Source organism: Pongo pygmaeus, chromosome 4 (assembly GCF_028885625.2).
Source record: "Pongo pygmaeus isolate AG05252 chromosome 4, NHGRI_mPonPyg2-v2.0_pri, whole genome shotgun sequence".
NCBI lineage: Eukaryota > Metazoa > Chordata > Mammalia > Primates > Hominidae > Pongo > Pongo pygmaeus.
In genome coordinates this window covers 136,773,614-136,799,216 of record NC_072377.2, presented here as the reverse complement: position 1 = coordinate 136,799,216, position 25,603 = coordinate 136,773,614, and the positions used below count along the sequence as shown (strand labels likewise).

General features: G+C 53.7%; 1 protein-coding gene across 3 annotated transcripts; it reads right to left on the bottom strand.

Annotated features, from left to right (window-relative positions):
* Positions 1-462: 462 nt before the first annotated feature.
* Positions 463-15,148, bottom strand: PDLIM4 (PDZ and LIM domain 4). Of its 3 annotated transcripts, XM_054489140.2 has the most exons (7): positions 14,965-15,148; positions 10,036-10,187; positions 6,237-6,318; positions 1,703-1,881; positions 1,330-1,493; positions 888-1,005; positions 463-771 (listed from the first exon to the last, which is right to left on the bottom strand). In XM_054489140.2, the coding sequence occupies exons 1-7, from the start codon at positions 15,055-15,057 to the stop codon at positions 567-569; spliced, it is 993 nt and encodes a 330-aa protein (XP_054345115.1). In that variant the 5' UTR covers positions 15,058-15,148; the 3' UTR covers positions 463-566. The 3 variants fall into 3 exon arrangements, with proteins under 3 accessions (XP_054345115.1, XP_054345116.1, XP_054345117.1); XM_054489141.2 differs by lacking the exon at positions 14,965-15,148 and having other exon boundaries at positions 6,237-6,412; positions 10,036-10,168; XM_054489142.1 differs by lacking the exon at positions 888-1,005 and having other exon boundaries at positions 701-771; positions 14,965-15,138.
* Between the last annotated feature and the right edge of the window lie 10,455 nt (positions 15,149-25,603).

The following is a 25,603-nucleotide window of genomic DNA, read 5'->3' as shown; positions in this document are numbered from 1 at the left end:
GGCCCCCGTGATCTCCACACTCAATCACCCTCTCCAGGGGAACGATCGCTCCTGAGGCTGCCAGCACCCTGCCACCCCCCCAACCCGCTAGTGCCGATGACGGCCACAGGGGCCTTTCTCGCCCCCTGCTCACCTTTGCACACACAGTTCCCCCGTGTAGAGTTCGTGCCTCCCTCATCTCTTAGTTCTCAGCTAACACCTTCCCTGACCCCACCCAGGTCATACCTCCTGTCGTCGCGCCGCACGCAGCATCCCCGACCTCACCTTCGTATTACTAGAGCTGCCCCGTTGTGATTCAGGTCTGCCTTCCATGCAGGCTGTGGCCGCCTTCAAGGCAGCATGGTGCCCGTCCTGCTCACTACTGCACCCAGAGCCTAGGACATGCCTGGCACCTGAGCAGATGCTACCATACTCGGGAGCCATGCATGGCCTGCGCAGGAGGATGGCAGGCCAGGTGACAGGTTCCAAGGTGGAGCAGAGGAACTTTATTAGAGGGACAGGGCGAAACATATTTACACCGGCCAAGCAGGGACCTTAAGAAGCAGGGGTGGGAGCAGGGTCCCAGCTCAGACGAGTTCCACCTTGGCATTAGGGTATACCGCCACCACGTCGTAGCCCTCGGGCGGCTTCACGCGCGCCTTGGCGTGGCTCTCACAGTAGAGCCGCTCGTCCAGAAAGAAGTAACCACGCTGCTTGAGGTTCAGGCCGCAGTCGCTGCACATGAAGCACTCGGGATGGTAGAGCTTGTCCCGCGCCTTGACGATGGTGCCCCTGATGGGGGGAACGAGAGAGGACAGCGTCGAGTGACTGATGGGTTCACGACTGCGCCCGCATCCAGGGCCCTGGAGGGCTGGGGTCCAGGAGGGGCAGTGGGGGCGGGTACTCACACGATGCCGTGGCCGCAGCGCGTGCACTCGGGCAGCCCCTGCAGGCCGCTCAGCGGAGCGCCCAGCTTGCTGGCCGTGGGCTTGAGGTTCCGGGGGCCGCCAGGCCCAGGCCACTCCCCTGAAACCCGGAGCGTAGGTGGCATGAACGGGGTGAGGAGGTCAGAACTCCATTTCTGCGGGGTGTTTGGTTGGGCACCAGACGGGCCATCGGCACCCGAGACTGGGGAACGGGTTTGGCGGGCGTGCGGTGAGGGGCAGCGACAGGGGGTGGAGTGGGAATCAAGAAGCCAGGGCGTAGCAAGGGTGTAGCAAGGGAGTGGGACCGGGCCGCAGAGACCGAGGAGGGCAGGTGACTGCGAGGCGGGACGTGGGGTCGCTAGGGGGCAACCTGGGCACTGCAGGGAGTGGGAAGGCAGGTGGGGACAGGTGGCAGGCGTCTTACCGCCCTCGCCGGCCTCTAGCATGCCCTGCAAGTAGCGGAAGGAGCCTGACTGCTTGGGCTCCGCGGCCACGGGCTCGGCCGGCTCCCGCAGCATCCTGTACACCTCGGAGCCCAGGTCGACTCTGCAGTCCCGGCTCCGCGGGAGGCCTCTGGCTGGGTCAGCGCTGGGAGGGAGAAAGAAATAGAGGAGGAAGGGATGCAGTTCCAGCCTTCACCCTGTGGACTCGGGGTCTGGTAAGGCTTATGAGTCAGAATGCAACCAGCTGAGACCCAAGGATCAAGTGTCAGGGGTCAGAGTGGGACTGGGTGAGATTTGAGGGATCAAGGGTTAAGATGGGTTCTGGGCATGGCACCGAAGGCATCTCTGTGCTACCTGGGGGGTGGAGACACATGCAGGGTGCTCATCTGGGCTGGCAGGGTGGCCTCGCTGCTGCCATTGTGAGGGACTGGAAAGCGAGGGGGTTGTCCATATGGAGATCCCAGGCTTGGTCTGCCATCTTCTGGCCCAGTCCCGGTGCCTGAAGGCCGCCTGCTGGTTGTTGGACTGCCGTCCTATGAGAGAGAGGCCTAAGGCACTGGGAGACTCTCTGGCCTCCAGCCATTCCTTGTTCACCCCACCTCCACCCGGCTGTGCTGTGCCAGGTGGTGGATGTCAGCTGGCTACCTCTGCTTCGGCATCTCTGGCCTGTGGTGCTCAGCCAGGGAAGGGATTTCTGGGGAAGGGCTGTGCCTGGGGACTGGTTATGCCCCTGCAGAAATGAGAAATGTCCTTGGAAAGTCAGACACAAAAACCTGAGCAGCTGAGACTCAGCCTGGGCTTGTGAGCCCTGCAGTGGTTCTGCCCACCACCACTCATGAAGGGATAGTACTGGGGCAGGCCTATCCCAAGAAGCCTAAGGTCAGTGTGGCTACAGCAGGGTATGTGGCCTCCTGGCAGAGGTGGCCCTGGTGCCAAGCCTTCTCACCTTCCTGAACTGTGGTGGGTACTGGGTAGGCCCATGGCTGAGAACTCAAAAAAGGTAACTCCTGTCCTACAGCCAGGAAGGGTCCTTGACTGTCATGTGTCCAAGGCCCTTTGGGCAGGCTGAGACTCAAGAGTGCCATTGTGAGGTCAGCCCCTTCTGGGCCTATACCTGTCCCCCATTTCCTGCTTTCCAGGCCACAATGAGTAGCCTTCTGCAGGCACAGCAGATGAGCGGCAGAGACCAGGCTAGGGCTCAAGGCTCTCTGCCCCAGTACCCCACAGCCAGCCTTGGTGCCCATGGCTGAAACATTTTGGATGGGAGTGTCCTGAACCTGCCCCCTCAGCCATGAGGAGAGGGCAGTATCTCTGTGTGTGTGGGTCTGAGTGGGGACTGGGGATCTTTGTCACTGCAGAGTCCAGAGCTGTGCTGTTCCCAGCTTGCAAGTGCACACAAGCACCCCACAGCAATGTAAACAGGGCCATGCACACTCTCGCAAGTATGTTTCAAAGACACACACACATGCATAAGGACAACACATATGCACCTACCAATCTCCCTACATACAACTAACCACATGCACATGGTTACAGAGACTTGGAGCCAGCACTGGTCACCCTGGGAATGGCCATAGTGGCCTCCATAGCTGAGACTGGGCTAGCAGCCAGAGCAGCCTGATTTTAGGATGATGTCTGAGTCCAGGCCATGGGGTAAGTCTTAGCCTCAGCCTGGGAGTGACAAGTAAACCTCCTCTGCTCTACAGTGTGGACAGAGAGCCCAGTGTGGACAGGAAAGGATGCCTATCGTAGCGGGAAGAGCCCTGGTTTGGACTTAGGCAGCTCTGAGGCATAGTTGAGCCTGTGGGGTTCTGCCCTGACTGTCCCCTGCTTTTTGCAGGGTGGGAACCTGGGGAATAGGCAGACCAGCAGTTGGGTGGGCCCCCCTCCATTTCCCCCACCCCAACAGACAAACAGGAGGGTCTTGCTGCCCAGGTGGCCCCCATCAATGCAGCAGCAACAGGAAAACCCCTATCCACATCAGGCCCAACAAAAGCCCCTGAGAAACCTAAGCACTCTCACACGTGTGTCTGTCGGGCAGGCATGCAGGCAGGGCTGGCCTCTAATGGGGACCAGATGGGCTGTGGCCAGTGGGGGTGGGGCTGGGCCTCCGGGCGGAGGCTTCGGTGGGAGGGAGGAGTTGGAGGGACTGGGACTGGGAGGAAGGAGGCCCTCACTCACCCCTACCCAGCAGGGTGCAGGGGTCCACCGCAGGGCCATCAGAGCCATTGCCCCTCCCACGGCCACCCATGCAGCCACCGCTCTAGGCCTGAACTCTGTGGCTAGGACACACATGGCTACCTCAGTTTTAGTTTGAGTCCCAGGGTTATCCCCTAACTGGGCAAGTCTCTTCACCTCTCTGAACCTGTTTCTTTATCTATGAGCTGGGGAATGTGATGCTTTCCACATCAGGTTCCTTGTGGAGATGAAATAAAACAATTGCACAGTGCCTGGCACAAAGCACATACTCGTTGGATGAATGGCTGCCAGGGGAATTCCTGGGCCCCCAGTCCTGGATTTTCCCCCTCTGTGTGTGGTATACCTCGTACCATATGCTTCTCTGCTCTGAGAACCAGCCTGCTGCCCACTTGGTTGTTGAAGCCTCAGTGGATTTTTCAGCAAGATGGGGGTAACTACCTGCTTTGGGACACTCAACTTTGATGGAGGCAGGCGCTGAGTCCAGATGAGCAGGTGCCATCTCCTAGAAGCTCAGTTCTAGCTCTCCACTGGTCTCGGGGGGACAGGCTGAGTGTGCAAGGACTGCCTGCTCCACCTGACTTGCTTCTCCCCATCACCCGGTTCTGAGCATAATTGCCACTCCTTCCAGAAAACCCTGCCTTATTACTATCCTTCCTCCACCCTGGGCTAGGCCAAGTGCCTCCTGAGTTCCCACAAGAGGCCTGAGAGAAGGAGGTTCTCCTAGCGCCCCACAGGGAAGGTGGGCCTGAAGTTCCAGCTGGCCCTGTCCCATCCCACTTGGGGATGTGTGCCAGGGCACCTTGCGCTGGTCCTAGGGCCAACTGTGGTTTTCTCCTCCTCGATGGCTCCAGCTAGCTCCACCCCCTCCCCAACACCCCCACTCAGGCAGAGGGTGGGAGCAGCATGGGGACAATGGGCCCTGTGTCTGTGTTAGCAAGGACTCAGCCCTGCAGGGGTGGGGTGGGGGTGTTTTTGTCGCCACCCATGGAGCCCATGACCTTTTAAGTACAAAAGTGGGGCAGCAGCTGAGAGGGGCTGCCCTGGTGCTTGTGGAAACTCCCTCCTTCTCCAGTCTGAGCCACTGGCAGCCTGGTCTTCAAGGGAGTCAATAAGAATAAGTGTGGGGACAGGGGGAGCTGCTCTACAGTCGCCAGCCTCCCAGGCCCACCGGCCCTGAGCCTCTCCTGGAAGACTGAACCCCCTTCCCACCACGTCATCCTGGTACTGCTACCTCTGAGGGAGGCTGGGGCCCTCATGCATGAGCTTGGGGCCCACACCATGCTGCTCCCCTCTGCCTGGCCTGTGGCAAACCTGGCTCATTTGTCTATGCCAACATGTACCCCTACCCCTAAGGCCTGGGGTCCATGGGGCCATCAGAGCAAGTTTCTGAGACACAGATGTGGCCATGAATCCCCGTAAGAACAGCTGAGGTCCAGGATAGAGAAGCCCAAGAGCCTTTCTGTGGCCCTGCTCCACCACCTCATCTCTCGCCTCTGTCCTCTCACTCCTCCCATGTTGTCCTCTCTTCCCCTGGACCTTTCTTTTCTCTGAACTTGTGGTGCAAGACCTCACCTCTGGGCCACATTTCCTCTCCCTATACCCCTTTGCCTGCCTTACCATTCCTAGCCCTTCAGGTCTTGGCTTCAATACCCCTTCCTCCAGGAAGCCCTCCTTGACTCCTTGTCTGAGTCATGTGACTACTCTGGGCTCCTTTGGCCCCTGGCTTCCCCTAGCCCAGAACTTCTAAGTGCCTTTCCCCTGCCAGAATGGGCACTGCCTGGAAGGTGGTAAGCATCTGGCTTCAGGGATGCCAGCCAGGCAGGGTAGGGAATAGAGCAAGATGGGATTGGGGTAGATGGTGAGGGAGAAGCTGGGGCACATCCTTCCCTCTGGTTCAGTGAAGCCTCTCCCTGCCTTGGCCCCTTTTCTTCCATGTTGAGAGGGTGGACAAAGGCAGGCCCAGGAGGCAATGGTCCCACATGCTGGGTCCCATGGTTCTAGCTCCATCACAGACCATCCCAGTCTCCTTGCCCAAACTCTGTGGCCCAGAGATGGCTCTGGATACTTCAGTCATCCCCACTTGGCTACTCCTTATGCCATGGCAAAACAAGGCCCTAGAACAGCCTGACCCCCTCACTCTTCTTGAGGACAGGACCAGAGATATGACTCCTATCACACACAGAAAGGTGACTGGGCAGACAGGCCTGCAGCCTGAGTTCTGCTAGAAGCACCACAGGATGGCCAGGAGAGAACTTCAGGCTTGGATAGGGCACTCAGAGGAGTGTCCCATAGCCTGAGGTCACTCCACAGCCTGAGACTGACACCAATCTCCCCTGCTGCAAGCACAGTGACTTCTTTCTGGTCTGGCATCACTGGGCACCACAGTGAACTCCAGCTGGCTGTGTGATAACCGCAAGCCAAGGCCTAGCCCAGCTCCTGGACATCATAGGCACCTCGGTCCAGAATCCAAGATTGCCCGGAGCAGAGACAGAGCCCACAGCAGATGCTCATCATCTGAGGAACATGGGATGGGGTATGGACGTGGTCCAGAGAAAACTTCTGCTTTGGTCTCTGTTCTGGGTATCTGAGATCCCCAGTGAGGACACTCAGTGCAGGTGAACCTGCATGCTGGTCCCTCTGCCCTGGGCTCACTCTGAGCCAGGCCAGGCCAGGCAGTGTCTGTACATACCTGGATCTCAGGGTCGATGTGGATCCTGTGTGCCTGAGCCTTGCTGGCATCAGGGGCACTGGGCCAGCTCCTGCCCTCAGGCCTGTGGCAGAAATTGTGATGGTCAGATATGTCTCCTACCATGCCCGCCATGCCTGGGAGCCAGGATCAAGAGGGGCTGGACTCTGGGCTGTGCCCTGCAGGTAGAAGAAACCATTCCAGTGCTTTCCCCTGTACCACAATGGTGACTGTTGTGGCAATGAGCCACAACTCTAGCTGCCATCCTCCTGGGGCAGGGCTATATGCTTCCATCCCCATCAGCTGCCCAATCCCTCTCTGGTCTGGTTCCTGGAGAGGTTGCAGGAGAAGCCCTGTGGCTTCCCTAATCTTCCACCCTCTTCGTGGCCTACAGAAGCACAGCTCAAAGAGGCCCAGCTTATAGCACTGCAAGCCAGGCCTCACACATTGACCAGCTAGAAGCCTCTCCACTCATCCTCTGGGCGACTACAGCCTCTGGCGGGGTGTGAGGTCAGGCATCTGTCGGCTCTGGGGTAGGTGGAATGGAGGCTCTGAGGGGTGTGTCTTTCCTCCTGCTGCTGCTGCCGGCAGAGTCATCACTGCGTCTGCCCAGCCCAGATGGGAAATAGGCCATTAGGAAATTCCTGCTTCGCCATAGAAACCAAAAGCCAAACACCACTCAGGAGGGAGAAAAACATCGTAAACCTGCCATAAGCAGGGCAGGCAGGCCGACCAGGCTACGTGCCTAACGCCCAGCCCTGTCACTCAGTAGCCCTGTGAGAAGGCAGGCCAGGAAGGGGCATGGACCCTGGACTGGCAGTGGGTATGAGGTGAGGCTGGTTAGACCAAAGGGGAATAATGTCCTCCAACTCACCCCACGAAGCCTCCTGAGGCTTCTTGAGGTCTCACTACTGACCTAGCAGCTTATCCCTGCCTCTTCTGCCCCCTTCAGTTGAGGGTTTTAATAATCTGTCTATGCCTATGGTCCATACTCACTCTGCACTTCCTCGCCTCTACCCATTGCTTAGTCCCTTGGAGGCTACCTCTCTACTCCAGGCCTTCGGTATTAGAGCTCTGCTGCCCCAGGGCAACACCAGCCCCATAGTCCCTGTCTCTAGCCCCCTCAACCAGGTTCCCAAGTGGGTACCCTAACTCACAGCTCTAACTGTGGCCTCTACCTACTCAGAACTCCTCTGGGATAAAGCTGGGACATCTTGTGTGGCTATTTGGCCTTCAACTTCCCTGAAGTTCTGCCCAGAAGAGCAGTACAAGCCTGACGTCTAAGGGTCAAAGGGCACAAAGTACCCAGAGCCATTAATGTGGCCCAATGCATCAGATCAGAATGAAGGACTTAATCATGTGTCAACCCCCATCCCAGGCTGGGCTCTTTAAACAAAACGACAGGCAAAGGGTAGGCTGTGCAAAGGTACCTTGGGCCACATGTGATGGACAACAGGGGCTCTATCAGTGGCGTCAGTGTTGGAGTTGATGTCAGAAAGGTCCTGGACCTATAGAACATGCCCAGGAAGTGTGATTTTGCTTGGATTGTTGGATGCCTGGCTTTGGGTTCAAAGCAAAAGAAGCCCAGTGAGGAAGCTGGGCCTTTGATACACTTTTCATTCTGTGGGGGAGTTGGTGGGGGGATTAGAGCTTTCTGTACACAAGAGGGCAGATAGGGAAGCTGGTCTGGGGTAGAACCCCAGGAGTGAGAGCACAGAGTAGCTCACTCTAGCCAGCTCAACAGGCTGATTCTCTGCAGAGCCCTTGCTGTGTGGATGTGTGTTGTGGGGGCGGGGAGGAGTGTCGTTGGGGCCAGGCATAGGTCCTGGCATAGCAGGCAAGATAGGGAGGAGAGTCAGAAAGCTTGCAGGTGGGCAAGTGTCCAGGAGAAGAAATGTTGGCTCAGAAGGTCAAGGTGGCCCTCATGTCTTGATCCCCCAGAGTCTGCATGTGTGAGGGTTGGAGATGGGGGCTGCAGGGCAGGACTCAGGTTTTCACTCTGGCTGAGCAGGCCTGGTACACTATCACTCAATGTCCAGAGCGCAAGATGGTCCGTATTTTTGGTTGAGGAAGTTATGGGCTCAAGAGATTAAATCACTTTCTGGAGCACAGCATAGTTCTCTCTCCCTCTCTCTCTTTTATGGGTAAAATTATGAGCATAATTCTCAACCCAGCTCTGTAATAGTAGAGAATGTGCTCTCATCTGCTCCATGGCCAGTGACATTTTGGGGCTGAAATGCTCAGAGTGGAACAGGTCAGTGGACCTCTGGCTCCATCCATGCCTGGTTTGGAACAAAGGACCGGGGAAGGAAGGAAGGAAGGAAGGAAAGAAGGAGGGGGACCTCCACCCCACCACCCTCCGCTGACATCATACACTCTGAGAAGCTCCTGACTCAGGCCCCCTCTGAGGCACTCCTCCCCACTACTCCACTACCACTAGGGCTGCCCTTGTTCAGCCACACAGAGTCAAGGCTGGAGGTGAGTCAGGGGCCAGGAGCCCAGCCAAGTGGGGAGGCTTCAGAGGTCACTCATGGGCAAAGCAATGCTGACATTTCCCCCATCCAGCCTGTATCTCAGTCTGGAGGAGGGTGATGAATGTGATCCATTAATGGGAAAGGAAACCCGGGCTCATAGAGGTCATCTGGGCACCTAAGGCTCTAGAGGCTGGATGAGGACCAGCTTTGCTGAACTCCAAAGATGGAGCATCCTCACCGTGTGCCAAGGCCAAGCACAAACAGGGCTGACCTCACAGGCCTTTCCACTATGTTTAATGGCTCCAAGCCAATGGCTTACCTGCCACCTTGCCAGCTCAGAGGCATGGTTAGTTGTGTTGTGGTTTGGGGAGGCTTTGCCCACATACTTCCACAGGGGGTCATGGAAGTCCCCTCAGCAGCGAACATGGCAGAGCTGATAAGTTATGCCCGACTTCTGTGGATCGAGGTGGGCAGGGGAGCGGGGAGATCCCACTCAGCCAGCCTTAGGCCAACTGCTTCTCAGAGCTGAGTAAAGACCCAGGACCTGAGCAAGGCTGGGTCCCCCCACCCCCACCCCCAGTGGACCTTCTATCCCAGGACCATTTATGGGGCACAGATGGGCTTGGTAACCCCCTGTCCTCCCCTCCTTGATTGGTTGCACAGCATTACACAGTCCTTAGTGGGAACTTTTCCCAAATCCAGATTTAACCAGGGCAGAGGTGTGGGCCACGGTGGGGACAGCTGTGGCAGGGCAGCTGAGGGGCTGGTAGGAGTAGTCAGCAGCCAAATAAAGGGTCTGTAGTCTTAGGAGAGAGCCCCAAGGTCGAATTTTGCTACCCCACTCCCTCTCTGTGTGACTTTAAGCACCTTCTAACCTTTCTGAGCCTCACTTGTCTCATCCGTGAAGTGGGGACTATACTAGGTTTTACCTTTTTTAAGTTGGTAAATGAGGGTTAAATGATGTGTTCCACAAGAAACTACTTTGAAATGGTCATCAAGCTGGTCACTCAGGGGAGGGGAAAGGACTGAAACAAATGCCTCGGAGGCTATTCAAGGTCTTATTTCAGTTGCCTGCAACACTTGCCATAAGTGCCCCAACACACTTCTAGCCTAAGTTAAAAGGGAATTTCTTCCCTTCTTAAGCTACAACTCTAAACAGTATCTGCCAGGCCCCCATGAAAGTGCTACTCCTTGGGACTATTCCTGGATGGGGCACCCAGGGGCTGAGGCAGAGAGGCTGTGTGAAGCTGGGCTCACCCAAAATGCTGGCTGCCCATAACTGCCCACCTCGTCCTTCCATCCTCCCAGCCCAGCCCACCTGTGCATACCTGCTCACAGACAGTGTGAGGTGATCGTGGCAGCCCTTGATGCGGTTCTGTGCCTCCAGGTGTGTCATGAGCTCTGTGCTCTCACCATTGATGGCCTGGATCAGGTCTCCTGGGCACAGGGCAGCCAATGCAGCCTTGCTGCCAGCATGGACCTGCGAGCAGACAAGCCAGATGGCTGGGCACAGTCATGATGTGGCCTTGCTGCAAGCTCTGCTCTAGGCCTCCTCCAACCTCAAAACCTAGCCAGTGTGGCCTGCTACCAGCATGGCCCGTGGATGGGCAAGCCGAGTGGCTGGTTGAGGTTCCCATGTAGCCTGGCTGCGGCCTTGCTGGAAACACCTCCAACTCTATCTAGCACCTGGAGGCCTGGCAGGGCATGAGGATATACGAGAAGGGCTTCCTCTGGGCTGGGACAAGTGGATGTTTTTCTTGCAGCCTGCATATGTGCCCAAGGACATGCAGGGGACACAGAGACACATAGAGACATAGGTGCTCACAGATACATACACAGCATGGACATGTCACAGATACCCTACACAGACAAGGCCCCAACCAGACAGACTACACACCTTGACCTAATATTCAAACCCTTAGTGACCTTGCCTTCCCACTTGCTTGATTTCAACTCTCATCCCCACCTCCACACCCACACTCTGTCCAGACCATGTGAATGTCTATGGGGTGCTCACAGGCACCATATGTCACTCACCTCTACACTTCTGCAAAAGCTGCTCCCTCCACCTGGAACATTCCTTTGACTCCCACATCCTCATCCTTCAGATCTCAGCATAGAGGCCACTTCCTCTGGGAGCCTCTCTGGGATCTCACTACCCTGTGTGCTCCCGTGACCACCTTTTCCCCCTACACTGCTCATGTTAATACTTCATTATAATTAAAATGGGAAGGTCTGAACATCACCTCCCTGAGCAAGTCCAGGGCCATCCAGTTCCAGCTGACAGCCTGCATTTGGGGGTCAGAATCCTACCTCTACTTCCCCTGCAGGACAGGAACTCAGGCTACCTCAGTGCCACTATTGACCCCTCGGGGTCAAGCAGTGTTCACACCCGGAAGCTCTTACAATGCTGGTCAACTGAAGAAGGCTAGAATGGGGGATGGAGTTAGACTCATAGAGATATCTAAGTAAGCAACTCAGGGGAATCCAGGCCATGGAGCACCCCTCACCCTGCCTTGACCTCAACATAGCCTTTAGAAATAGATTTCTTACCCAGTCTTTCCAGCCAGTGCCCAGCTGGTTCAAAAGCTGCCAGTGACCCCATTGTTTTGGGTGGCAGCTCCTACTGGTGGGAACTCCTGGAAGCCCAGCTAGGCTCAGTTCAGCCAGGTCTCAGTAGTGAGTGGACAAAGCTGAGGTGCTGGCAGCTCCTTGGCTGGAGGCCTGGTGTTGGCACTGCCCAAGCTGACCTGCCCTGAAGTAGACTGCCTCAAGGAAATGTTCTTCTGAAGCATGACACCCTCAGCCAACCAGCCCATCATTAATGTTCACTTGTAGGGCCTGGGCACCTGTGCAAGCCTGTCATCCTGGGGGAGACACCCACTTGGCACCATCCCACCCTCCCCTCAAGGCCCTCCTCTGCCTCCTCCCCTTCACGGATACCTGCTTTGTGCCAGAGCCTGGGCTCTATGCTTTACCCATAACTAGCTCACAGCAACCCCTCAACCACCTGGTGAGGCAGAGGCTGTTCTCATCCCTATGTTACAGATGAAGAGAAAAGCTTGGGGGAGGGATGCCATGCCCCAGTCCCCACACTGGAGAGGAGTCTTTCTTCAGGGGGCGGCTAACTGCGGCAGGATGACTCAGCCAGCACAAGGGGTGCATTCAGGCTTCTGTGGGCGGAGGAAGTTTCTTGAAAGCAGGGGTGGCTGGGATGCTGCCAGCTCTATTGAGCTAGGGGAGTTCTGGTCAGAGAGGGCGTGAGGCCAAGAAATTGTGACTCTCCCAGTCACCTTTACATGCATTATCTCATTAATCCTGAAGGCAAGCCCATTTCCTAGATCAGGAAACGGAGGTCCAGAGAAGTACAGAAGGATAGTTAATTGATAAAAGACTGAATCAAGATTTCAATCCAGGCCACCTGGTTCCAAATTTAAAACTATGCTGTTAACACCTGTATTTTTCTTCCAAAAGGGGTAAGGGAAAAGAGAGTATCTGAGGTAGAGATAGTGTTCCAGGCAGAAGGACCAGCATGTATAATGGCATATCTGGAGAGAAAGAAGAAGGAAGGTTGTATGGCCGGAGCATCATGAGTGAGGGGAGAGTGGAAGAGATGAAGTCAGAGAAGAGGCAGGGACTAGATATTGCAGAATCTTGTACACCCGGGTGGGAAGCTGGCATTTCTCCTGGGTGGCTGGGAACCATGGAGGGCTCTAAGCAGGGAAGTCACAGGACAGAGTGGAATTCAGGCCAATCCCTCTAGCTCCTAAGCACAGGATAAACAGAAAGAAGGAACAGAGACAGGAACAGTGAAGTGAGGTGGGCGGTGAGGGCATGAATCAGCCCCTCACCGGTAGTGGCTGCATTCCCAGCCCCTGCTCCACCCAGCCTAGATGTTGTGGTGGGCTGGGAGTCCAAGTCAGAACCAGGTGCTACATTGCCCTACACAGTCACAGCAAACTCCAGACTGCCTGGATTCCTCCTGTCTCCACTCTGCTTCTCTGGGTCGATTACATTAGCCTCTCTGTGCCTGGGTCTCCATCTATGTAAGGCCAGACGGAGTCCTTACTTCTAAAGGCTGTTGTAAGGACTACTTGAGAAAAACAGGGCATGTAAAGCCCCCACAAGAGGCTGGGCATAAGGTGGTGCTCACTCCAGGGACTGGAGGGAGCTGTTACCAACACCCATTAGGGTAGGGCCTGGCACACCCTGGATGCTTGGCCAAGGCCAGCCATCATTATAGCTTGTGGGGAAGGAGCCCCGGATGATGTTCTTGGGACTCCTGGAGGCTTCATGGGCTGAGCTTGCAAGCCCCCAGCCCTGCCGGGCAGATAGCCTCCTCCCTGTCTGTGTGAGGCTGTCCCTCCCTACCAGGTCCCGTGTAGGGGAGGTCCTGGAAGCAAGGGAGGGGCTGGATCTTAGGCCCCCTTGGTGAAGACACTCCCACATATCTTCAGTCCCTGTAGACCTGCCCCGGAGGTACCTGCTAGGCAAGCTGTGGCCTGTGCCTCCCCAGCGCTGTAAATCTCCCCAGATCCCACCCAAATCCAACCTCAGCCATCCTGGCTCCTTGGGCCTGAGCTGCTGCCGCGTGACTTTGGGGGACAAGGGAGGCTCTTCCTTGCAAACCTTCTCCCAGACTCCCTGCCTGGGGCCTGCATCCCCAATCAGCTCCAAACAAGGCCGTTGCTGCTGCCGCTGCCGCAGCCGCAGCTGTGACGTGTGGAGGCCTTTCCTCGGAGGGCAGGCAGCCGCGTGGGCAACAGATGTCTCAGCTCCCTGCCGCCTGCAGCCGTCAGCCGCCGCCACTGAGCCTGTCAGCGGCCTCACGCCCAGGGTGCCTGGCCAGCCCGCTTAGTGTCCCCATCAGCCCCCTCAGCGGACACACAGCATGACACACACAAGCAGACACAGGCTTGCACGCGCACACACACGCACACACACACAGCAGGAATCCCATAGGAAAGAGGAGATGAAAGGCTCCGGGATGTGTTGAAGGCCCACCTCACTCGGCCCCAGGGACCTGGCAGTGAGGGCAGATGTGGGAAGCCTCCTAGGACAGCTGGGCCTGCCTGTCACCCTGGCCCCCAGAAACGGGATTCCATGATTCCACGCTCCATCTGGTGCCCACCCCCTCCCAAGAACTGGAGAGAAGTCTCTGAAAGCCCAGCCGGCTTGGCCCAGCCCCCATGGCAAGAGGTGGCAGTAGGGTGGGGGAAGGTGCTTCTCTGTGCCTCTGACACAGGCCCCCAAAGACACGATCGGCCTGTGTGGAAGCGAGGGATGGCTGTCAGATGGTTTCAGGTCATTTCCTCTGCTCCTTCCAGACTGAGAGCCGCCAAGGGCAGGGCCTGGGTTCTCTCCTCTTCTGTCCCTTAGGCTGGGGACCCCCAAGGGCAGGGTCTGAGTCTTCTCTTTTGGCCCTCCAGACACGAGGACGTCAAGGCTGGGCCAGGATCCTGTCTCCCCTAGACAGGCACCCCCTCGAACAGGGCCTGACTCACCTCCTCCACTCCTCTATCCTCAGACTAGCCACGCTCCAGGGCTGTGCCCGCTCCTTTTCATTCTCCGTGGGCAAGGCAGGGCCCTGGGAAACTTGAGGAACGGGCCTGAGGCTGTCCTGGCCCCTGGCTTTGTGTCGTCTTGTGGGGAGGGGTCTCACAACCTCACAGTTAAGTCTCCCTTTCCCCTGGAAGCCAAAATTCCTCCTGGTCACTTCCCCTTAGGGTGACTGAGGTCATGAATGAGAGACTGACTCACGCCCAAAGTGGGAAGTGGATGGACCTTTGTCTTCTCAGATTCAGCGAGGACCCCAGACCTCCCTGGGTCACCCAGCTCTGCCGGCAGGGACCTCCGATAGGGGAAGGGAGGGCTCTAAATCATTTTGCCCCAGATCTTCAGGCAGGGGGTGAGTCTGAAAAGTTTCTGGGCCTCTGTAGAGCTGTCTAGACCCCTGGCCCATCTCCGCGGGTCCTTCCCGTGTCCACAGTGTCTCCCCCAGATGAGGCCAGCGGGGAGGCGGGTGCGTGAACTCTTGGGAGAGTCTCCGCGGGATCGGGCAGACAGGCCCAGCGTGGGAGGAGGGCGGCTGGGGCTGCCTGCTCTGCCTGGAAGCCGCCTCTACAGCATGCGGGGCACCCAGGCCAACCCTCCGCCTTCAAGCCTCGGATACATCGGGGATCTGGGTCCCGGGCGGACCGCGAGGACCGGGTCTCAGATCTGGGACCGCCCTGCCGCCACGCAGCCGCCAGACTCACCCGCGAGATGGTGAGGGGCGCGCTGAAGTCCCGGCCGCCCACCAGGCGGAAGCCCCAGGGCGAAGGCCCGCGCAGGGTCACGGAATGGGGCATCGCGGGCTGGAGCCGCAGCCGGAGCCTGAGCCGGACTCTGAGGAGCCGCCGCCGCCGCAGCCGCCGCCGCCTGGACGCCGCGCCCCGCCCCCAGCCCGCCCGCCCCTGTCCCCCGTCGGCCCAGCCCCCGCCCCCGCTCCCTGTGCGCCCGGATTGGCCCCGCGGCCGGCCCGACCCTCCCACTTCGGGGGGCTCTAAGGACCCGCCCTCAGCCCCGGCTGCCTGCAACCCGGCACCCCCACCCAGCTCTCAGAGACCCCTGGGTTCGGACGGCCCCGACGGCCTGGATCCTGCTCCGGCCTTGGATCTGCAGGCCGCGGACCCAAACCCGGCTGTCGACACCGGCACTTTGAAGTCGCTTTTAGGGGCGGTGCTCCAGCCCGAGGAGGGATGGAGGGCCCACTTGGGGGATGGGGCTGCGCCCAGCTCAGATACCTCCTCATGGGCCCGACTGGCAAACCTGCGGCCCATCCTGCCGTGTGAGGAGCCCTCTGAACCAAGAACCCTATGAACCAGGGGCCTGCGCAGCACTGGGCCGGGGACGCAGACCCAAGACGACAGAAGGCAGCGCCGAGCATGGGAGTGGACACAGAAAGGTCCTCAGACTAGTTTGTGGAGGCCAGTAAGGCTTCCTGGAAGAGGTGGTCCCTGACTTGTATGTGGAAGCAAGGTGTCCCTGCTTCCCCAGAACACTCAGGCCTTCTCTTGCTGCTTGCAGGCTCCTCGCAGGCCAACTCCCTGTCTGCACAGCCCCCTCCCCTCGTCCTTTGCCAGGAGCTTTGTTTTCCCAGGTCTCCTGAGAAAGGAGCAGCTGGAGCGGCTGGGGTCGTGGCTGTGCAGTGTGAAGGGAAGAAATACATGCGGTGCTTCACTTTGGGCCCTTCTCTCTCCAAGGTCTTCTCTCCATTCCCAACCATTATCCTCCGGGGATGTACTTGAACAGCCAATGCAGATGCCATGGCACCACCGACCTCCCTCTGGTTCTCCGGGCACTTCTATCTGGCTACATCAGGGAGACACCATTTACTTTTCCAAACTCTGTGGAGGCCTCTCATTTAGCCCAAATCCTTAACCTTATGTGTCCTTTTAGTCAAGCTGTGATAAGGACCCTGCTCTTGGGCTCCTCACAGGTGGTGGGATGAAATGTGTCCACTGGGTCTCTGACAACCCGCAAAGAAGAGAACTGCTTGAGAGGCACAAACCTAGGGCAGTCCAAGGAAGGGAGGGGCCCTTCAGAGTAGAATGTGGGTGCCTCTGTGGGAGGCAAGATGCTGCTATCTGTTCAGCTGGGAGAGAAACAAGTGGTGTGTGGTAGTGGTGTTTATATGGGAGTGTATTTGGGGTGTGTGCGTGGGGGGTGGGGGGGGGGCGGTGTCTGAATCCATTACAGCACCAGCCATTGGGCTGTTCTCCATCACTTTGTGGTGGAGGAGGTTTCTGCTCAGCCCCATGCAGACTTGGATCCCAAGTGAAGAAAAGTGGAAGGGCCAGCAGGAGAGCTGGTCACTGCATGGTCTCTCTGATGTCTGTAGGCCAGAAGCTCCCCAGGACTTAGACCCTACTAAATGGGGTAGAGAGTAAGGGGCAGCCATCACTTATCACTGGCTGTCCTGAGGGTTTGGTGTACAGCATGGCTTGTGGTCAGAGGCCTGTCAGCTGGGATCCAAGAGTCCTAGTGAATGTAAACAGTGCAGACCTTTGCTGGGAGAAAGGGAATCTCAAGGGTCTGTGGAAGCTTCCACCCAATGTATCCCAAAGTGAATTCCTGAAACTCCTCTTCATACATTGCTTGTTTCCCCCAATTTCACATCCCAAAGACTGCCTACACTCCTTGCCTCCATCCTGAAATTCCCTCATTACCTGTTTACTTCTGTCCGGGGGAATGTGAAGTGGTCCTCCTGAATATGACCTTCCTGGCCCCTGAGTCTCTGGGCAGTGTAATCCATCTCCAAAGGCTTCTGTCACAATGTTGGAGGTGGAGGTGGGGTGGGGACTCTGGATGAATTTTTTAGAATCTGGTCCATAAACTTCCCCATTTCATTGGGCAGCATCTGGACAGATTGGAATGATGCAGGATCCGAGTCCAGGCCAGTCATTCCCTCACATGAGCTCATGTTGACATCGCTGACTTAAGAGAACATCAGAGGCTTACTTCTGACTGTGCCTTCCCACAGGGGAGATGCCAGGTCAGGTTGTGTACCTGGAGTTTAGGGGCGGCCCTTCTTAGGGGCCATGCTATGAACCCACTCGTAAGGTACCCTGAGTTCTAGGCAGCAGGTCAGACAAGCTGCAGATTCTATGGCTTCTCCAACTCTCCCATAAGTTCTTTAAGGAAGCCCTCAGATTTCCTTTTCTCCTGTAATGGCCTTGGTCCTGGGAGATTGCTGTATTGCTGAGACCCTATCATGCTGGAATACCAAGTCATAAGGCAGTCACAGGGTCTGGAAGCCCTCTTCAGGGTGGGGATGTGTGGTGGCCAGGTCACACATCACCCCTGCCCTGGTGGCCTTCACGTATTTACTGCACACCCATCAGGTGTCTGTCTGTGCTGCTGGGAATAATCAGACTGCTTATTTCATGCATTCTTCTTCTCTGCATAAGTACGTATTGAGTACTCAGGGATGGGTCCAGGCATCATCCATAAGGGCAGAGGCTGTCTCTCTTATTTATTTGCGTCTCTCCAGCACCCCACAGAGAACTTGGCACACAGAAGGCATTAAAAAACATTTGCTGTTAACAACACCACAGTTACAGGAATTATTATCTTAGCTTACCCTTTGGACACGACCCAGAGGGACGCAGGGAGGGCATGAGGGAGCTTAGGAAGGTGAAGAATTCTGCTTCTGTTGCCTTCGAGGCCACACCCAGTGGCTCAGGGCACGATGCCCAGGCCTTCTGTATGTGGCCAGGTCTGTCCAAGGTCGGGAGAAGTCACGGTGCTCTTTCCTCAATGGGCAGGCAGGGCTGGCAGACTCCAGCAGGAGCAGACACCCTTGGGAATGCTGTTGGGCCTGAGCCTAGAATGAGAGGGAAGGATTGGGACAAGAACAACCTCAGGCTAAGGGTGAGGTCAACCTGGAGGACAATCCAGGAGAGTGCCCAGAATTGATGTAGCCCTGAGTGGGGAGGTGGGGTGGAGCTGATGGGGCAGCCCATATTTGAGGATACCTTCCCATGAGGCCTTGGGGGCTAGCCAGAGAGCTCAGCTGCTGACCCGCTCCTCCCTGGCCTAGTGGCCTCAGGTCTCTAGGTAGAGTCTGCTCCATTCCGGCTCAGCTCCTTGAGGCCAAGACATCTCTCCTTCAAGGCCCAGCCCCCTCTCCCCAGCCAAGAGCCTGGATTCCAACGGGATCTAAAGCCTTGCTTGGGAGTCCCATCTTCCTGGAATGCCCAGTCCACAGTACTGACCACTCCAGGGCCTCAGCAAACAGCCAGAGAGAACTTTAGATGCCCCCATTTCAGTGTGACCTGTCTGGCCCAGCTCCACCCAGATGTCTGCTCTCTTAGAAGCCTGCTGGTCAAGGCCAGGAACTCGAATGGTGGAGAGGAAGCAGTCTGTGGTGGGCAGAGCTGGATAGAGGGGGCAGTGTGGGTCTCCTGCAGGGCTAGAACTGTGCCTTAGAGCAACAGGGAGTTAAGGCAGGCCCACCGTAGGCAGAGGTCAAGGGCTCTGCAAGGGGTAGAGGCAGCCAGGGGCATGGGCACCAGGCAACATCCAAAAGCAAGGTCTGAGGCAGTACAGCCTGTGAGGTGGGCTGGGGGCTGATGCCCAGCATATCCTGGAAGGACAGGACTCAGTCAGGAGGCAACAAAACTGGTCTTGGAGCTGTGGTTGGTTCAGCAGAACACACAGGGGAGGGCGTGCCTGTGGCAAAGGGCGTTTCCCAGCTCTAGTTTTGTGCCATTCAATCCCTCAACAAACACTTACTGAGTGCCTGCTATATGTCCAGCCCAGACCGGTCAACTAACCTGGGAGTGTGGTGGGGATTCTCCAAGCTGCCATACCTCTCTAGGGGCTGAGATGCTGGAGGCTCCAGAGGGGGTCAGTCTCCGAGGATCCAAACGGGGACAAAGCTGACTCTGCCAACTGGGACCCAGTTACTGGCCCTGAGCCAGATTCCAGGGCGGACAAAAGAGCAGAACCAACTCTCTTCAGGAAACTGAGCCTGGGGCGGGTGTGTGACCACCACACACTCACATAGTTTCAAGTGGTGGGTCTGGGGTTTTAGACCCTGTGTTGGTGCCTTTGTGCCATGTGCCTTGCCCCAGGGACAGATGTGTCTCAGCCAGACCTGCAGTCCCCATCAGCACCCCTGTCAGACCTGCTCTGTCTCTGTTTTCATAGAGAAAACCAGTCTGCTCTGGGACACAACAAAGGGGCTGCCAGGCAGCAGGGCGGGGACAGGTTTACCTAGCTGGGCCCAGAGAGGCCCTGGCCCTGAGGCCTGGGTGTAGAAAGGTGTTGGGAGGAGTGGCATCTCACACGGGGTGGTGGGGGGGGTGGGGGGTGGGGCGGGGAAGGCAGCTGACAGGTGGGAGAGCCAGAGGTGGCTCAGCCCAGCCCCAGCAGGGAGGTGACAGAACAGGCTGTTTGTGGTGGCAGTGAGGCCCATGTGATGGAGCCTTGTCCAACTGGGGCCTCAGGAAGGCAGCTTGCAAAAGCATCACAGCCTCACCCCTGCCTCAAGGAGACCCCCATCCTTTCACCCCTCCCACTTCTCATTCAGGCCAGAGGATTCGGGCAGCCTGCCGGTCATCCCTTAGTCTCCCCCAGCATCAGATGTCCCAAGTCTACCTGTAGTCCATAAATAGAGGCCCAACCCAGGTGTCTTCAGGTTTCCAGTTTCTCCTGACAGCTGGAGCCTTCCCTTAGTCTTGCCTCTTGGTGTCTGTGAGGAGAAGGTGCCTCCATTTACAAATCAGCTCCTCCAGGCAGAGCAGCAGAGGGATTGCAGAGCAACTGCACCATGTGCTCATTCTACGCCCTGGACCTAGAATGTCTTGGCCATGGCCTGACCATCACTGTGCCTGGACAAAAGCAGGGGTGTAAAACCCTTTCCTTCTCAGCCCGAGAGAGAGAGACGCTGCTATGAGGTGCAGGTAAGGCTCGAGCAAAAGTGCAGGGTTGACAAGAAGGAGACAGACATACATGCAGCCCAGAAATTCAGTTACTGGGGCTCTTCAGACATACTCTGTCACTCATCTGTCAGCTGGGGTCTGGACTCATGGCCTAGCTTTAGCCCTGCCCCAGCGCACATCCACAGACACTCAAATTTAGCAGTGGCCTGGCCAGGACTGTCTGGTCTCTGGCCTGAGGCCCTCCCTTCTCTTCTTGACCACTAGAACTGACATCCAGGGCTACTCAGAAGGCAGGAGAGGCCCATGCTACTTCCATATTTCTTCCTCCCATCCTTTTTTTTTTTTTTTTTTAAATAGCAGCTAGAACGAGCTTGGAGCACTTTCATATTTCTACGTTCCCAGTAAAATAAAAAAGGAAGAAATGTGAAAATAGTGTTTCAAGAATTATGGCATTTGTTACTTCTGCTTTGTTTATTTATTCATCAGATATTTTTGAGAGCCTCCTATGTGTCAGGCACTGTTTTAGGCCTGAATGTTAAACTATTAAGTTTTATTTATTTATTTATTGACTTATTTATTTATTGTTATTATCTTTTAAAAAGAGACGGGGTCTCACTATGTTGCCCAGGCTGGTCTCAAACTCCTGGGCTCAAGCATTCCAACCACCTCGGCCTCCCAAAATGCTGGGATTACAGGCGTGAGCCACTGTGCCAGGCCTTAAGTCTTTATAATACATATTTAAAATGGATAGCCTCATTTGGAAATAACTTCAAAGATTTAAATTCCAGTCTTGCTGGTTCTTCGTCTCAGGAGGGACCCCCATAACTCCTAATGCCCATGATTTTCTCACTGGTATAGATTAGGCCTCTGTCTCTTGATCCTGAGGGGTCCTGGGGGCTGTGATTCAGATTGGCAGAGGTGGTCAAGCTCTCCTCAGGAGTCTGGCTAGCATAGGCCTGTCGCTAGCCTATCCTCCCTGCCCCATCCTTTCTATCTCTTACGATTGGCCCTCTCCCCTGCAGTGCCAGCTCCTTTAGTCACTGATTGGTATTGGTGAAGTGCCCTGCCCCGTGGTGCCCAGCACTGCCCAGTGGTGACTGAGTCACAGGCTGGCGGGGACTGTTCAGGCTGACATCACCTCCGGGCCTGGCCATAGGATGCCAGCTGTGGCCACCTGGTATGAGCCTGGCTGCCTGTGTTGCTGAGAGAGTCAGGCAGACCCATGTTGCCGAGTCCAGTAGCTGCCAACTGGCCAAGAGGTCTGGGAATCCAGGTGCAGGGGGCCATAGGGATTAAAGTCGGAAGAGCCAGATCCAGGCCTGTGAGGGTGACGCTGGGCTGAGGTTGCTGGAGGCTCTTGAGAGAATGGATTGGAGCAGGGCCCACGAGTCAGCCGCATGTCCTGGGTGGCTATTTTCTTGGCTTCTAAGAAAATCAAAATTCTTTCTTACTTCCCCTCCCAAGTCTAGGTCCATAGCTGTGTAGATTCAGGATCAGCAGTGTGGAGTTGGAGGAAGAACTTTCATTGGGAGTGGGACTGAAATCCTCACACCCTGCATCTCTCATACCCACCCACAATGGTAAGAGCATTCACAGGACTTGAGCTGCCACCAAGAGGATGCCTGATTAAATTGTTTGCCCCCTGTGAAATCACTATATTAATGGGAAGATAGGCTTGCTTAGGAACAACAGAGTCTGTGCCTCTCCTGCAGGAGAAACCAGGAGCTCTAAGAGAATGTATAATGAGAACTTCTATGTGTGGAGAGTTAAACAAGAAGCTGTCTCATCCCAGGGAAGACAAAGAGAAAATGGCGGATCTGGGCTTGAAGTGCACACAGTGTTGGAAAAGGCCCCACCTAACGCTCTAGGACCAGCAGTCCCTGAGAAGTAGCTGTGTGTAGGATTAAGACAAGCTGACCGCGGAGAGCTGTGACATTGGGCATTCAAGCATGAAGCATTTTTGGCCCAGAGAAGGTGCACAAGCATTCTCCCTCAGAGAACCATGGTGTTCCAGAGCCAGAGAGAGATGGAGAGCTTCCACAATCCTTGTGAAGATCTGTTATCCTAACACCAATATATCCCCTTCAAGAAAATAGTGGCCCCCTCTAAATTGTCAATATAGCAAATTGGCTCCCATAGTATATTGAAACACTATTACCACCTTGGGGATTCTTTTTCAAATTACAAGCTTGATTTAATATAAAATCTAATGATTAATACATTAGATTAAAATGAAGAAAGGACTCTTGTAATTATCTCAGAAGGCATTGACAAAATTCATCAGCCATTCACACGATAAAAGTTAGAAAACCATGAAGAGAGAAAATGTTCTTAGTATTTTAAAGAACAGATATAAAAAACCAAAAGCCAGCATTAGATTTAACAGTCTAGAAAGTTCTATTAATGGGAGAATCCAATGTCCTCTTTACTACTGTTGTTCAGTGTTGCTCTGGAAGTCCTAACCAGGACAATAGGGTGAAAAGAAGAAATAAGGGAGAAGTAAAGGAAGTAAGCAATGGAGTCAAAATGATCATTATTTGCAGATATTATGATTTTCTTTTCATAATATCCAAGAGAATCAATTGAAAAATGATTATGACCAGTAGGAGAAACCAGTAGGATGGAGCAGAGTAGAATAAATTAATATATGTATATAGATTTTAATAGCTTTTAAGAGTGCTAAGTCACAACTGATTGGAAAATGTGATGAAAACAATTTACCATTCACGATAATGGTGAAACATTAAAAATATCTAGAAATGAATTTTGAGTACATCAAAAGCCTATAAACTTTTTTCTTTTTTATTTCCTTTTTCTTATCCTACTGGTGGTGAGAACAAAGGGCCTATGAACTTTGATCTAGGATAGATTTAAAAGAAGACAAAAGGTATGCAGGCATATGTCATGTTTCTAGAAAAATCAATATTTTAAATTTATTAGTAAATTCAATGCAATTCCAAACAAAATTCGTTTGGGTGGGAGGAACTGACAAGATGATTCTAAGGATCAACTGAAAAGTAAGTATGAAAAAAACCCACAAATATTGGATTAAGAGACTAATAAAGTAAAATTTGCCTTATAAGTATCAAAGTATGCAATAGAGCTAAAATTAAGAGTGTGATAGCAGCATAGGAAAAGACAAATATGTTAGTGGAACAAAAGAGAGTCCATAGCATGAGATAAAGAAAACATTTTAATTCAGGGAATAAAAGGTAGTTTACTCAATAACTCATGTTGGGGCCATTTACTATTATGCATAAAAAATAAGGCTATAATTCTATATGCTATATAATTTCCCACATTATAAAGTAAATCCCAAATGGATTCATGATCTATATATTTTAATTTTCCCAATGTGAATGCTTTTATAAACTACTCATATGCTTAAACTAAAGAAAGGACTGGTAAAAAAAAAAAAAGTATAGATTAATATTTTTATAATCACGGTGCTATGGTTTGAATGTGTCCCCCAAAGTTCATGTGTTGGAAACGTAATCTACAATGCAACAGTGTTGAGAGGTGGGCTCTTACGAGGTGATACGGTAATGAGGGCTCTGCCCCCAATGGATTAATGCCAACAGAGGTGGTTTTGTTATTGTGGGAATGTGTCCTTGTGAAGGAGGAGCTCGGTCCCCCTTCGTCTCTTTCACCCTCTAGCCTTCTGCCATGGAATAATGCAGCAAGAAGGCCCTTGAAAGATGCTGGCACCTTGATATTGGACTTCGCAGCTTCCAGAATTTTGAGAAATAAATTTCTTTTCTTTATAAATTACTCAGCTATTGGTATTCTGTTATAGTAACTTAAAGCAGACTAAGACACTTGAGGTGAGAAACATCTCTTTCGTGAAGATAAATACTTGAAATATGTTTTCCTGTTACATATAGATTTCAAAAATCAGAGAAATATGCTGCAAACTGTTGGTAGTTTTTATTTCTGGGAATGGCATTTTGGGACATTTACTTTTGCTGAGTTATATATTTGTACAGTGTTTTAATTTCATATAAATAAATTTTACTGAGTTTGTAATTAGAAAAATGAAGATAATAAAAAGGAAAATAAAGACAACAGAAGGACAAATACTGCTTCTTATGTAAGAACCTTACAATAATACAATTCCATTTACTTCTCCCTTCTTTTTTGCTAATGTTGTTATGCGTTTACCTCTGTATCTGCTATAAACTCCATAATAAATAATCATTATTTTTGCTTTAAACAGTCAACTGTCTTTTAAGTAATTTAAAAAACAAGAAAATCTATTTTCTATTTACTTGTTAGATTTACTGGTAGCACTTGTTCTTTTGTTTAGAGCTGAATTTCCAACAGGTATCAATGAGCCACCTCAGCAGAGAAATGGCTTATTTCCCTTCAGCCTTAAGAACTTCCTTTAGGCCAGGTGCGGTGGCTCATGCCTGTAATCCTAGCACTTCGGGAAGCCGAGACAGGCGGATTGCCTGAGCTCAGGAGTTCCAGACCAGCCTAGGCAACAACAGTGAAACCCCGTCTCTACTAAAATACAAAAAATTAGCCGGGCATGGTGGTGTGCGCCTGTAGTCCCAGCTACTCAGGAGGCTGAGGCAGGAGAATCGCTTGAACCCAGGAGGCGGAGGTTGCAGTGAGCTGAGATCGCACCACTGCTCTCCAGCCTAGGAAACAGAGTGAGACTCCGTCTCTGGAAAAAAAAAAAAAGAACTTCCCTTAACATTTCCGGTAGTACAGATGGACTGGTGATGAATTCTGTCAGCATTTTTTTAAGATCCCGAAGTATCTTTATTTTTTCATTCCCCACCCCGTCCCCCCTTTTTTTTTGGAGACAGAGCCTTGCTCTGTCCCCCAGGCTGGAGTGCAGTGGCACGATCTTGGCTCACTACAACCTCCGACTCCCGAGTTCAAGCGATTTTCATGCCTCAGCCTCCCTAGTAGTAGCTGGGATTACAGACACCTGCCACCACGCCCAGCTAATTTTTGTATTTTTAGTAGAGACGGGGTTTTGCCATGTTGGCCAGACTTGTCTGGAACTCCTGACCTCAGCTGTTCCACCTGCCTCAGGCTCCCAAAGTGCTGAGATTACAGGTGTGAGCCACTGTGCCCAGCCTCTCATTCCCCTTTTAAAGATAACTTCTCTGGATATAGAATACTAGGTTGCTTTTTTTCTCATAGATTATTTAATATTTAATATATAATTCCTATAATTTTATTGTTTTCTGTCTTGCATTACTCCTGGTAAGAAATAAATGGTGATTCTTATCGTTGTTTCCCTTATGTAATGTGCCTACATTCTTTTATCATTTCTAAGATGTTCTATTTCATTTTAAGATTTTGACTATGATGTTCCTAGATGTAATTTCCTTGTTTTTATCTTCTTTGGAGTTTTAAAACCCCAGCTTCTTGGGATGGTGTATTAATAATTTTTTAAATCAAATATAGAATTTCATTTACCATTTAAAATATTTTTTTTTGCCCCAATCTC